This window comes from Coregonus clupeaformis, chromosome 1 (genome assembly GCF_020615455.1).
Source record: "Coregonus clupeaformis isolate EN_2021a chromosome 1, ASM2061545v1, whole genome shotgun sequence".
Classification (NCBI taxonomy): Eukaryota; Metazoa; Chordata; class Actinopteri; order Salmoniformes; family Salmonidae; genus Coregonus; species Coregonus clupeaformis.
The window spans coordinates 33,926,821-33,940,230 of NC_059192.1; the positions used below are offsets into that span (position 1 = coordinate 33,926,821).

At 45.8% G+C, this 13,410-nt stretch overlaps 1 protein-coding gene across 5 annotated transcripts in view; it reads right to left on the bottom strand.

The window, feature by feature from the left end:
* Positions 1–13,410, bottom strand: part of si:ch73-103b11.2 (centrosome-associated protein CEP250) — an 89,718-nt gene that overhangs the window by 22,819 nt on the left and 53,489 nt on the right. For 3 of the 5 annotated variants that reach the window (XM_045220262.1, XM_045220226.1, XM_045220248.1), the window contains exons 5-13: positions 12,097–12,181; positions 8,556–8,772; positions 6,606–7,125; positions 5,173–5,320; positions 3,203–3,313; positions 1,926–1,982; positions 1,731–1,799; positions 1,529–1,618; positions 73–185 (exon numbers count right to left, since the gene is read on the bottom strand). In XM_045220262.1, coding sequence (XP_045076197.1) covers positions 73–185; positions 1,529–1,618; positions 1,731–1,799; positions 1,926–1,982; positions 3,203–3,313; positions 5,173–5,320; positions 6,606–7,125; positions 8,556–8,772; positions 12,097–12,181 — 1,410 coding nt within the window. The other 2 variants (XM_045220284.1, XM_041877122.2) reach the window with 2 other exon arrangements.

Genomic DNA, 13,410 nt, shown 5'->3' on the forward strand with positions numbered 1-13,410 from the left:
AGGAAATTGTTATGTCGGTCAGTGGTGGGTTTGTTGACACACTTTCTCTCACGCTCTGTGTGTTGGTCTTACCGGGTGACATCGGGGGGAGCGATGGTGGGCCGCACGTTCTTCATGATGGCCTGAATCCAGTTGCGGCGGATTCCCGAGGTCATGGCCGACAGGGTGCACGCCCCCTCCTTACTCTGGACAAAGGGAGGGCAGGGCAGGAGAGAAGGGCATGAGGGGAGGGCAGGGCAGGACCCACACAGTGTTACAATGGCTAGCTGACAGTGATGACCAATACTATTTAAGATGCACTCCTCTCGACCAGTAGTAGCTAACTAATAAATAATGTCAGTAACCAAAATGTCAGGGAGCAACCTAAACTCATCTCCACTGACTCCTGTCCCAAATCTTTTGTGTTCATTCCCCATCTTTAATGCTTTTACACCATAAAAGGCATCTTATCCCAATGACTGCACACAGTGAATATAATTCATAAATATAATGAGGGTCCTCTTTGGATGAGATCGTTCATAATGAATACGATGAATGAACAAAATGAGTGCACTCTCCATCCAGGGCTTCTACTGGATGTTACATTCATTTACATCATTCTGTTTAGTGGTTCCCCCACTGGGTCAAGCCCCATTCTGGCCTCTATCCGATCTGCCTGTGATGCAGATAGCTAAAGGGTGTTATAAATACTGGAGTTATTAATTTCTTGTCACTAAACCTGTGTTGTTCTCAGCCAAAGAGAGAACGATCTGCTCCACTGCTCTATTTCTAACCCCCCGAACAGAAAATAACCAGGGAAGCGCCAGGAGAGCAGACGCCAGCTCCAAGCCAATGTAAACACAACAACCCCCCCCCACAGCAGAAATGACATGGATGTCTATGGATGTCATGTGTCTATGGGGCCTAACACTAACTTCAGATCTGGGTGTGTCTCCCACATTGACATCAATGCTTGATTCGCGAGAACGTTTCAGATGTGGCCCATCGCCAAGGGATCAAGATTTTGGCCTATAGTCAAGGGAAAAGTTGCATCACGAGGTAATCATCCTCACCTTGCTCCTCCTATCGAAGGTCGTCTCACATTCTATCATGTGTGCCATTAAAGCTTAAGGCGAAAGCATTCAAAGCTATTTTTAGAAAAAATGGTTTTCCAAAACACGCAGGCGCCAACATTGAGTAAGCGCTGACTTAAGACCAGGTTGGTCTTTTGAATGAGCGAGGTTAGACAAACATGTTATTCAGGGCCTCCGGGTGTTGGGGGGGGTGGCAACGTCTGTGGCAGACTTAGAACCCTTGATGCCACTCTCTCACGGGGGGATGACAGGTCAAGTGACATCCCTCACGATGGGACAAATACATTGTTCGGAAACAGAAATGGCCAAACCCAATGCCGACGGCAATAACACGTGTCGTCAATGCTGTTTTTAGAGCGCGGGGTCACAGCTGAACGACAATTTGTTAGAGATGTGAAAGGTATGGACCATTTTAGGTTTGATCAATGGTACAGAGGAGCAAACCATAAACTGACAAGGATTTGGAAGCCATAGTTCCTCTGCACTGGGAACTCTGTGACATCATAACAGGTGGACAGGTCAATCTCGCCATCCATATCAGCAGCCTGGAATAAAACAACAAAAAGATCAACAAAAATGTCAAGGGCGAATTTAACATTACATTGCATACATTCTTGGGGGGAGAAAAGGGTATTGATGTATTATAGTGAGCCTTACCTCCTCAGCTATTGAGTCCCTGTAGTATCGTAGACTCTGGTCTGTGAGAACAAACCAGTGTTTCTTCCACTAGAGGTAAAATAACATTTGCTAGTTTTGTTAAAGCGCACTCTCCTACTTAAATCCATGAGATACGTCATAAGGCACGGCTAATAATTTATCAACACAATGATTTCTGCTAATAAAGTATATTACCATCCCATCCTCGTATAACTTGGTCATCCATCCTTTCTTGAAATTCAACAGATCCGGCTACATTGAAAAATCACAACAACAATAGCTTAAATTCATGACACGTGATTTACAACTAGCTCATGCTCATGGCTTTCACGATCAGTGTTCGCTGCTTTATCGGTAGTCATTTACGCATAATATGTAACAGCTCCCAGCTAACAGCTAACCATGTAGCTAACAGATCTTTGTCCAGAGCCAGACAGCTCACTGCAATGCTAAATGCTCCCAATAAACTGCCAACAGCTCAGCAGCTAACAGCTAATAGCTTTTCAGTCCACAGCAGACTGCCTAATCCTCAGATTCGACTAATGGCAACAGAGTGGCCCACCCACCCCAATAGGGACCTTTCACTGAACCCTGAAATACAGTAATCTTGCAAATGCATAAAAACTTTATGTTGACATTACGACAGAACTGCTACGGTCTTCAGACGTTCAAAATAAAACCATTTTAAGTCTCTACTCATAATTAAAAGCTTCTACATTAGCGCTATATTTATATTAGACTTGGATTCATTCAACTAATACAGCAAACAGCGCAGACAGAGAACCCCTTCTATGGTTTCATCCAAAGGAGACTCAATGAGTGACCACTCGGTCCACAACAAGCGAGCCCTTCTTTGCCAAACTGTCACCATTCAAACCAAGAACGTCTGCTGTTAGACCGCCAGAACTAAACTTTCCATTTTGTCAACAAACAGGAGCTGTGCTACGTCCAACCCTACCTTGTTTCTGTTGATCTTCATCAGGTGTGGCACGGCCACAGTCTGGTACAGACTCATTAACACACTCTCACTCTCTTCCACTTGACTCCCTCTCTCCCTCGCTCTCTGTGTGTCTTTGCACAAAAAGATGGCGCTTTAACACCCTTCACTCCAGCTATTTATAACAGGGGGGTTTGTGGGGGGGGGCTATTTTGGCAGCTGCAGCTCGGCCATACCAACCACACGTTGACAGGAGGACCCCTAACACCACCCCGGGACAGTTCCCAGATCAGATCTAAGTAACACAGATCCATCTATGTAATCTGTTAGTAAAGTAACCTAGCATAAACTAAAGTGACCTAATGTAAAGTAACCTAGCATTAACTAAAGTGAAGTAACCTAGCATAAAGTAAAGTGAAGTAACAACCTAGCACAAACTAAAGTGACCTAATATAAAGTAACCTTGCATTAAGTAAAGTGAAGTAACCTAGCGTAAAGTGACGTAACCTAGCGTAAAGTACTGCCCAGCACTCACAGTCATGGAGGACTCGGTCACTCGGCGGTCCAGGGACTTTGCCCTCCGGAAGTTGGAAGAGCAGGACACATCAGGAACACAACACTCCTTCTCAGCATCCAATGACATCTCCTGAAAACATATAGGGTCTACATGATATGACTCCATTGGCTATGAAATATTACTAAACACTCATTACAGCTCATTCGGAAAGTATTCAGACCCCATCACTTTCTCTACATTTTGTGACTTCACAGACTTACTCTAAAATTGATTAAATTATTTTTTTCCCTCATCAATCTACACACGATACCGCATAATGACAAAGCGAAAACAGGTTTTTAGAAATGGTTGCAAATGTATAAAAAATAAAACACAGAAATACCTTATTTACATAAGTATTTAGACCCTTTGCTATGAGACTCGAAATGGAGCTCAGGTGCATCCTGTTTCCATTGATCATCCTTGAGATGTTTATACAACTTGATTGGAGTTCAATGGATTGGACATGATTTGGAAAGGCACACACCTGTCTATATAAGGTCCCACAGTTGACAGTGCATGTCAGAGCAAAAACCAAGCCATGAGGTCGAAGGAATTGTCCGTAGAGCTCCAAGACAGGATTGTGTCGAGGCACAGATCTGGGGAAGGGTACCAAAAAATGTCTGCAGCATTGAAGGTCCACAAGAACACAGTGGCCTCCATCATTCTTCAATGGAAGAAGTTAGGAACCACTAAGACTCTTCCTAGAGCTGGCCGCACGGCCAAACTGAGCAATCGGGGGAGAAGGGCCTTGGTCAGGGAGGTGACCAAGAACCCGATGGTCACTCTGACAGAGCTCCAGTTCCTCTGTGGAGATGGGAGAACCTTTCAGAAGGACAACCATCTCTGCAGCACCCCACCAATCAGGCCTTTATGGTAGAGTGGCCAGACGGAAGCCACTCCTCAGTAAAAGGCACATGACAGCCCGCTTGGAGTTTGCCAAAAGGCACCTAAAGGACTCTCAGACCATGAGAAACAAGATTCTCTGGTCTGATGAAACCAAGATCGAACTCTTTGGCCTGAATGCCAAGCGTTACGTCTGGAGGAAACCTGGTACCATCCCTACGGTGAAGCACGGTGGTGGCAGCATCATGCTGTGGGGATGTTTTTCAGCGGCAGGGACTGGGAGACTAGTCAGGATCGAGGGACATATGAACGGAGCAAAGTACAGAGAGATCCTTGATGAAAACCTGCTCCAGAGTGCTCAGGACCTCAGACTGGGGCGAAGGTTGTCCTTCCAACAGGACAACAACCCTAAGCACACAGCCAGGACAATGCAGGAGTGGCTTCGGGACATGTCTCTGAATGTCCTTGAGTGGCCCAGCCAGAGCCCGGACTTGAACCCGATCTAACATATCTGGAGAGACCTGACAATAGCTGTGCAGCGACGCTCCCCATCCAACCTGACAGAGCTTGAGAGGATCTGCAGAGAAGAATAGGAGAAACTCCCCAAATACAGGTGTGCCAAGCTTGTAGCATCATACTAAAGAAGACTCGAGGCTGTAATCTCTGCCAAAGGTGCTTCAACAAAGTAAAGGGTCTGAATACTTTTTAAAAAAAAAATATATATATATATATACATTTGCAAATCTTTGCAAAACAATTGTTTTTGCTTTGTCATTATGGGGTGTTGTGTGTAGATTGATGAGGGGGAAAAAACAATTTAATCCATTCTAGAATAAGGCTGTAAAGTAACAAAATGTGGAAAAAGTCAAGGGGTCTGAATACTTTCCGAATGCACTGTAAACTACTGTACTGTATTCACGTAAAGTGTAACATGGTTATCTTCATATTGACATCAACTGAAAGGTTTATGATGAATGAGAGTTCTCTGTTAATTGGATTATAGGTTTTCTAATGTTAATGACAGCTAATGTTAGGTGCCATGTATAGTTTATAACACCTAACGACAGCCTTGTGTCACATTGTGTTGGGAGGGGGTACATTACCTGTTTGCAGGCAAGGGAGCGTCTCTCGCTACGCCCCTGCCTCTGGACAGACACGGTATTGGAGGGGGGCTCCGAAGGGGAGCTGGTGTCCATGTGTTCCACACCCTCCCCATCCCCTGACTCAAACTTCCCTATCACCTGAGAACGCCTGTGGAAAACATACACAATGCCGTCAGCATCACATTCACACACAGACACACACTTGTTATCATGAACAGTATCACATAAACAGCATGACATAGGGGCTTTGAAACTTCAGCTATGCATCATTATCTCTTCACGCTGTACTTAAGTGACGGTATTTTGTTTCCAATAAACAACAATTAAAATATGAGGCTCTAACACATTCAAACTTCTGCTACTGAAACCGTCTGCAGCCATTCTTCTTATAAAGTGATGTTACTTTTCAGTTGGCCATACTTCAGGATATAACACACAATCAAATGAGCAACAAAAACAAAAAGAGCAAATCCTCTCGAGGTCTGTGCGTTAACTAAAGAGCAGAGCAGAACTATGGAGGCTGCTTTGTGCCAAAAATCAATAAACATCAGTCTGGTTTGATTGTAAGAATATTTGGATAAATGACTACATTGGTTAATAATTTTGGCACAACACATATTCCATATAGAGAATGTGTAAGTGCAACTAGAAAAGGAAATGGTCCCCAAAAGAATGACAGAGTATGATGAGCATAGAGTGTTATGTGGAGAGATCAAACTTCAGATGGAGAGGAAGGGGAAGGAGGATCATTGTAGGATTAAGGACCATATTCCCAGGAGCAGCAGCAATGGCAGCATCAGCGTTAGCCAAGGAGACTGGACCAGGTGTGAATGAGTGAGTGTGAGATTGTCTATGAGTGAGTGAGATTGTGAGTGAAATTGTAAGTGAATGAGAGCGAGAGCGTGTGAGTGTATGTGAGTGAGCGTGTATTTGTGTGTGTGTGTGTGTGTGTGTGTGAGGTGGAATGAGAGAAAGCAGGAGTCAGCGGTAACCAGCAGGGCACAGCAGCAGCAGGACAGGGGCGGAAGGTTTGGGAGGGCAGATTTTCAGAAGCTCCTGGAAGAGATGAAACAAAAAACAAAAACAAATAGCAAAGTAGACAGAGCTGGATAGAGGGGGAAATATGCATGCAATAAATATATGTTTGTTTTAATTTGGCTCCAAGAAAGCAATGCAATTATAAACAGAACCGCCACAAGAGGATCTAGAGGACTACTGCCACTAGGTGGTGCCAGAAGGCCAATACAGCCCAAGAAGATCATAGTAATTGAATGTAGTGGAGGGTAGGTTCAAAACCAAACACTGAAGATCGCATGCGTGACTACATTCAATATACTCAGTGGGGTTATAAAGCAATGCTATGTGTAGTGTGTTTGACTGTTTCTACGTGCATAAGTTAAATACAGGTATGTGTGTCATCTCAATAGCCTCACCTGCGCTCCAGCCCAAACAGCCTGGCCACCTCCTCCCGTCCGGGGCTGCGTGTGCGAGCCCTCAGCTCCGCCCTCTTCTTGTCCGAGCGGAAGGCCTCACGGTGGCTCAGCCGGCGTGCCCGTGGCACGTTCGACAGCACCACGTAGTCCTTGCCTGGTCGTTCCACTCTTCCCCCACCACCACCACCTCCAACATACCCACCTGCCCCGCTTTGGCTGTCCCAGCTCAGGGCATTGCTGCTGGGCTCCGAGTCAAGGGAGCTCTGGGAGGAGCTGATGGTGGAGTAGCTGGGGGAGGGGAGGGGGTCTGAGGAGGGGTAGTACAGGGAGGTGTTGGGGTCCGAGGGGAGGTCACAGGGGCTGTACCTGTGGTGGAGGACGCCGAGGGAGGTAGAGGTGGTCAGGGGCAGGTGCTGGGGAGGCTGGGGAGGCTGGGGGGGCTCCGGTGACTTTGTCTTCTCCAGGGAGAAGTAGCCGCTCTCCACTCGTACCTTGCGTCCGCCACTCAGGGAGCTACCGTCTTGAACCACGCACACAAAGCAGAGCAAGCGACAGATTACAATTTTTTTTGGCAGAAAATACATAAAGCACGTACACTACGTGGCCAAATGTATGTGGACACCTGCTTGTCGAACATCTCATTCCAAAATCATGTGCATTAATATGGAGTTGGTCCCCCCCTTTGCTGTTATAACAGCCTCCACTCTTCTGGGAAGGCTTTCCACTAGATGTTGGAACATTGCTGCGGGGACTTGCTTCCATTCAGCCCCAAGAGCATTAGTGAGGTCGGGCACTGATGTTGGGCGATTAGGCCTGGCTCGCAATCGCCGTTCCAATTCATCCCAAAGCTGTTCGATGGGGTTGAGGTCAGGGCTCTGTGCAGGCCAGTCAAGTTCATCAACATTGATCTCGACAAACCATTTCTGTATGTGCTCGGGGACATTGTCATGCTGAAACAGGAAAGGGCCTTCCCCAAACTGTTGCCACAAAGTTGGAAGCACAGAATCGTCTAGAATGTCATTGTATGCTGTAGCGTTAAGATTTCCTTTACTGGAACTAGTGGCCTAGCCCAAACCATAAAAACAGCCCCAGAACATTATTCCTCCTCCACCAAACTTTACAGTTGACACTATGTATTGGGGCAGGTAGCGTTCTCCTGGCATCCGCCAAACCCAGATTCGAACATCGGACTGCCAGATGGTGAAGCGTGATTTATCACTCCAGAGCACGCGTGCATTTCCACTGCTCCAGAGTCCAATGGCGGCGAGCTTTACACCACTCCAGCCGACACTTTGCATTGGCATTGCGCATGTTCATCTTAGGCTTGTGTGCGGCTGCTCGGCCATGGAAACCCATTTCATGAAGCTCCCGACGAACAGTTCTTGTGCTGTCGTTACTTCCAGAGGCAGTTTGGAACTCGGTAGTGAGTTTAGCAACCGAGGACAGACAACTGTTACACACTACGCGCATCAGCACTCGGCGATCCCGCTCTGTGAGCTTGTGTGGCCTACCACTTTGCGGCTGAGCCGTTGTGGCTCCTAGACGTTTCCACTTCACAATAACAGCACTTACAGTTGACCGGGGCAGCTCTAGCAGGATAAAAATATGACGAGCTGACTTATTGGAAAGGTGGCATCCTATGACGGTGCCACGTTGAAAGTCACTGAGTTCTTCAGTAAGGCCATTCTACTGCCAATGTTTGTCTATGGAGATTGCATGGCTGTGTGTTCTATTTTATTCACCTGTCAGCAACGGGTGAGGCCGAAATAGCCGAATCCACTAATTTGAAGGGGTGTCCACATACTTTTGCCCATGTAGTGTACATGAACACAAAGCGGGGATATCAACATTGGCGTCCACTAACTCCCTTGGATGTTGATTACAAACTAAATGACTGCTACCCAAAAATGTATTGGCTTTGGTGAAAGTGTGTGTCCAGTCTTTCCTCACCCTCTCTGGTGACGCTGGACCCGGGGTGGCTCTGGGTCAGCTGGCTGAGACAGGAGGCGCTGCGGCTGCAGGGGATGGTGGATGCCCTGCTCCACCTCTCCTCCTGCCACAGGGTGGAGCGGCTGGCCGGCACCCGCTCTGCACTGGCTATACTGCTGGGCAGGCAGGGGATACTGCCCCCGCTACTGGTCACTGTCACCTTGGCTGGGCCGGGCTCCTGGGGGTATAGGTGGGGAGTGGGAGAGGGGGAAAGAGAGAGGTGAAAGGGAGAGAGAGGGAAAGACAAGAGTGCAAGAGGGTTCAGTGGAGGAAGAAGGAGAAGAGACACAAACGCAATCGTTACACATGTCAACATTGAAGATGAATCCTGACCATCTATTGAGTCCATGTGTTCAGCATCTCTTTTTTGGGGGAGCTTTTTCATGTATTCCAATGACTAAGAGTTCCTTTAGCGCTGTCAATAAAAGTTTAGCGAAGAGACAGTATGTACAAAGAGTATTGTTTCACAACAGCACAGATTGACAGACTTAAGAGGGATGGAGGGAGGGGCAGAGTGAATGAAAGAAAGAGAGGCAGACAGACAGCTCAACAAAGAACAAAGAGCTCCTTCATGGCAGTCCCACCTGTGTTGTTGTAGAGGACAGAACAGACAAGGGAAACATTCTGTGGGATAGAGATGTGACGACTTATGCCGACTTCATACTTAATGTCTCCAAATGCTTGTTAATAACAAGGCAGTATATTTACTGTAAAGTCCCATACGAGTCTGCTCATTTATGGTTTTTACCAATACCTGCATTCAGTACATATAGTACACATACACACAAAACAAATCAGTGTTGGCATGTAATCATGGTTAATAAATGGTAGACAGCGAGTACATTTGATGATTCTTAGTATTTTGCGATACTGATAATTCCTACCTCCATCTGCACCTCCCTTTCCTCCTTTCCCTGCGAGTATATTCTTGGGATATGTTTAAGGTAGAAAAGCAAGGGTCTATTCAGATGTCATTATCTCTGGCCAATCCCCTGTCAAACAGCACACATGGAGGCATGCCACTGAACTCTGAATTACTGCATTTGAAACAAGAAAGATGTAAAAAGAGTATCCACTTTGATCCCCCTCCACCTGCATTGATTGGGATTAAGGATTGAGAGTGGTATTGTGTAGCCATTCAGGATTTGAAGTACATCAAGTTTGGCTGAACTCACAGCCTGTCCGTTCATGTCTCCGGTGGAAAACGGACAACTTGGACTTCGTACACCCTGCAAATCACACAGAGCCTTTGCAGTTAGGGGGTGGATCTATTGGGCGGCAGGTAGCCTAGCGGTTAGAGGGGTGGGTCAGTAACCGAAAGGTCGCTTGTTTGAATACCCGAGCCGACAAAGTGAACAATCTGTTGATGTGCCCTTGAGCAAGGCACTTAATAACTACTATGGCTGACACATTTCTTAGCAATAACAGTGAGTCTTCACAGTCAGGTGGGCCTGACAACTGAACCCTATGGGGGTCCATTCCAGAGGTTGGTCTTCTCAACAAGGTTGAAGATTCTTGAAGCCTGGAACAGGACATGGAGCCACTAATGCCCTGCCAGTGTCCCCTTGCCATGGCGGAGCAGATTTTCTTACCTCAAAGTCCCTGCTACTCAAGACTTTATAGCAAGGAGCAAGGGTTTGGAGGATAATCATCACATTTCTGTCCCAATAGTTTTTTTTAACTAGAGAGGACCATAGAAAGACCGTTTCTGGGCACTCTCAGGAAAAGCCAGCAACACCAGAATGGCCTGTCAAGCTACAGTGGACTTAACTTATCCTTGTTAGGCGCTGTTTGCCTTGGAGCCACTTCCCAGAAAGCAAACAGATGTTTCTCTGTGCCTATGTATTTACAGAGCAGACAAGAATCTCCGGTGAGACACGTGTAAGTGGGTAGAGAGGTTTCAGGTGGAAATGGCTTTTTAGCACTGTTTTTAGTAAGGGGGAGGTGGAGACACATTCTTACATTGAATATGCACATATGTGACAACCTGTTTCCTATAATTACGCCCTGGTACAGAGATCAGTCAAACATCACTGGTCAGCCTTGGCTGCGACGATGACGGAAAACGATCTGGAACCTGCAATGAAAGCGTCATCACGCTCTCAAGTAAACAACCTTAATTACATGGCTTGGCCTTGACTCATTGTACCGTCTATCTGCAAGTGGCTCCACCAGAATGTCAATGAGTGTCATTGACTCAACACATACCATGCTTGTACATACATATAAAAGAGAAGTACAGAAAGTCAGACAGACAGTGTTTTGTAGGAACAAGCAATAACTCTGGCCCCCACAGGCGGTATTTCTGATCCAGAGCACTGTTAACCCAGTTCTGGCCCCTGCATTTGTTCAGGGGTTTCTGTGCAGAATGCTGCCAGCCAGCACCAGTAATTACTGCTACTGAGTGGGTAGAAGGAGGGCACAGAGAGAGGGGGCAGACAGAAAAGCCAATTAGACAAAACAAGACAGACAGACGGACAGGAGCTACACTCACTGCTGTGAAGAGCAGATTTCAGCAACACAGGACTTTGAAGGCCAACATGGCATAAAAGTGAGGGTCACCCCTCTGTCTGTGTTTTCCCTTAAGCAAATGAGGCTGTTAGTGTCTACTAGACTCAGAGTGGGGGTCGGTCTGTTTCGGTCCACTGCCATTAGAAGACCCAGACAATGAGCTTCGGAGCCAGTCTCTGCCCCGCCACAAATCTGGCATCACATCAAAATGAAAGGAAGAAAGGAAAATAACAAAATCACACCACAAAGTGTGTGGTCCATAGAAAAGGATATTCAATACCATTACTTCATCTAGTCATTAAAACCTCTATTACCTTTGCGTTGCCCTCTTTTTTTAATGTATCTAACAGAGAGAACCTCTGTAGTGGCTGAGTAGCTCAGTTGGTAGAGCATGGTGCTTGCAACGCCAGGGTTGTGGGTTCGATTCCCACGGGGGGCCAGTATGAAAAAAACAAACATGTATGCTCTGGATAAGAGCGTCTGCTAAATGACAAAAAAATTTAAATAAGCATGTCCTGACATGGACATTTCATTTAAATTCCCCTCAGGGCAAAAGTGTCCGTCATGTTATCATACAAGCCTCTTAAATTCAATGCAATAAGATGACTTCACACAAAACCATTATGATTCATCTTAAGCTACAGTGTACTGGCCCTATATCCACCATACACCCTGTTACAATAGGACCCTTCAGTTTGTTGGAGTACATTATACAATAGGGCAGCGTTTCCCAAACTCGGTCCTCGGGATCCCAAGGGGTGCACCTTTTGGTTTTTGCCCTAACACTACACAGCTGATTCAAATTATCAAAGCTTGATGATTAGCTGATTATTTGAATCAGCTGTGTAGTGTAAGGGCAAAAACGCAAATGTGCACCCCTTGGGGTCCCGAGGACAGAGTTTGGGAGACCCTGCAATAGAGAGACCACATATCCAATACATTGTCCAGTATCCAGTACTTAATTAGAATCTCAGAGTGGAGGGCATGGTACCTGAGGAGTGGGTGGCTCCACTTTGCGCTTCTTCTTCTGGTTCTGCTTGTTGGTCCGGGGATAGACCGTCAGGGCCTCCTGCCATCTGCAGAGACAATCAAAGGGGCAAAAATCACTCATTAGTGACAAACATAAAAACTAGACAAAACTCCAGACTGATGGTTCCCAAACTTTTTGGTGATGTAAGACCCATCAATAGGTTTTGGAGTTTTCCCATGAGCCACTGAATAAACAAAACCACTGTTCCTAGACGTGACCCAGTCACGACCCAAAACAAACAGGCTGTGACCTGCCAGCTGGTCCTACCACTGGTTCTGGTCTGTGAAATACAGTACATGTGTATCTCAGACGCTCATCACCAATCGAGCCATCGTAAGGCTAAGTTCATCGTTAGAACCTCCATAGGAGCATCATTAAATCCCTGTGCCATTTCCCAAAACCATCGTTACTAAAGTTGCACTTGAAAACCCTCATTTACCGATTGCTTCAGACCACTCGAGGAACAGCTAAGTGCGTCGTTAGATGCTTCACTTTATACGCAGATCTCCGATAAACGTAGAATCTATGTTTCTCTGTCACCTTTGTGACCACAGCTACAAATACAAAAGTTGTCAATGTCTTTGCAATCGTTACAAAAAAGCGAAGGATAAAAATATGCTTAAAGTGAAAACCGAGATGACTGCTTTAAAATATAAATATAGTAGGCTATACAGCCTAGGCCTATATATTTCAAATCATATTGAAATACATTTCATGTTCAATTAAATAAGTTCTATTTTGCTAATTGTAGGCTACTGTCAAATGTATTGCCTCAATATATTTCATAATATAATGTGTTACTATATGTGCCAAATCTGTGATTTTGTGTATTATTATAGGGTATGCATTAGAATAAGCCATCTCAATATTTGCAGCCATATAGGTCTCTAGAAGATGATCCGTCATCAGTATTGTGGAATAATTATAATGTTAAGCTTAAGTTCCATCACTAATTGGGAAACTGGGCCCAGGTAAGTACTGTATTTGGGAGACCAATGTCTCATTCTTAACACCTAGGACTTCATCTACTTCTTCTGCCATGGCATTCTCGAATATCCTCAGATATACTGAATTACACATCTACTAATTGGCTGTGAGAATCACCACAATGGACTACTTTCAAACCTTGAGGGACCCCCCCGCCCCCACAAAAAAAAGATACAGAAGGGGGGGTGTCCAGTGTTTTCGTCAATATTTCCCCCCCCCCCCATCTCAGACAACCTTGACGGGTGGCATTTCAACACCAATCCAACAACAAATTGAATAGTAGAGATC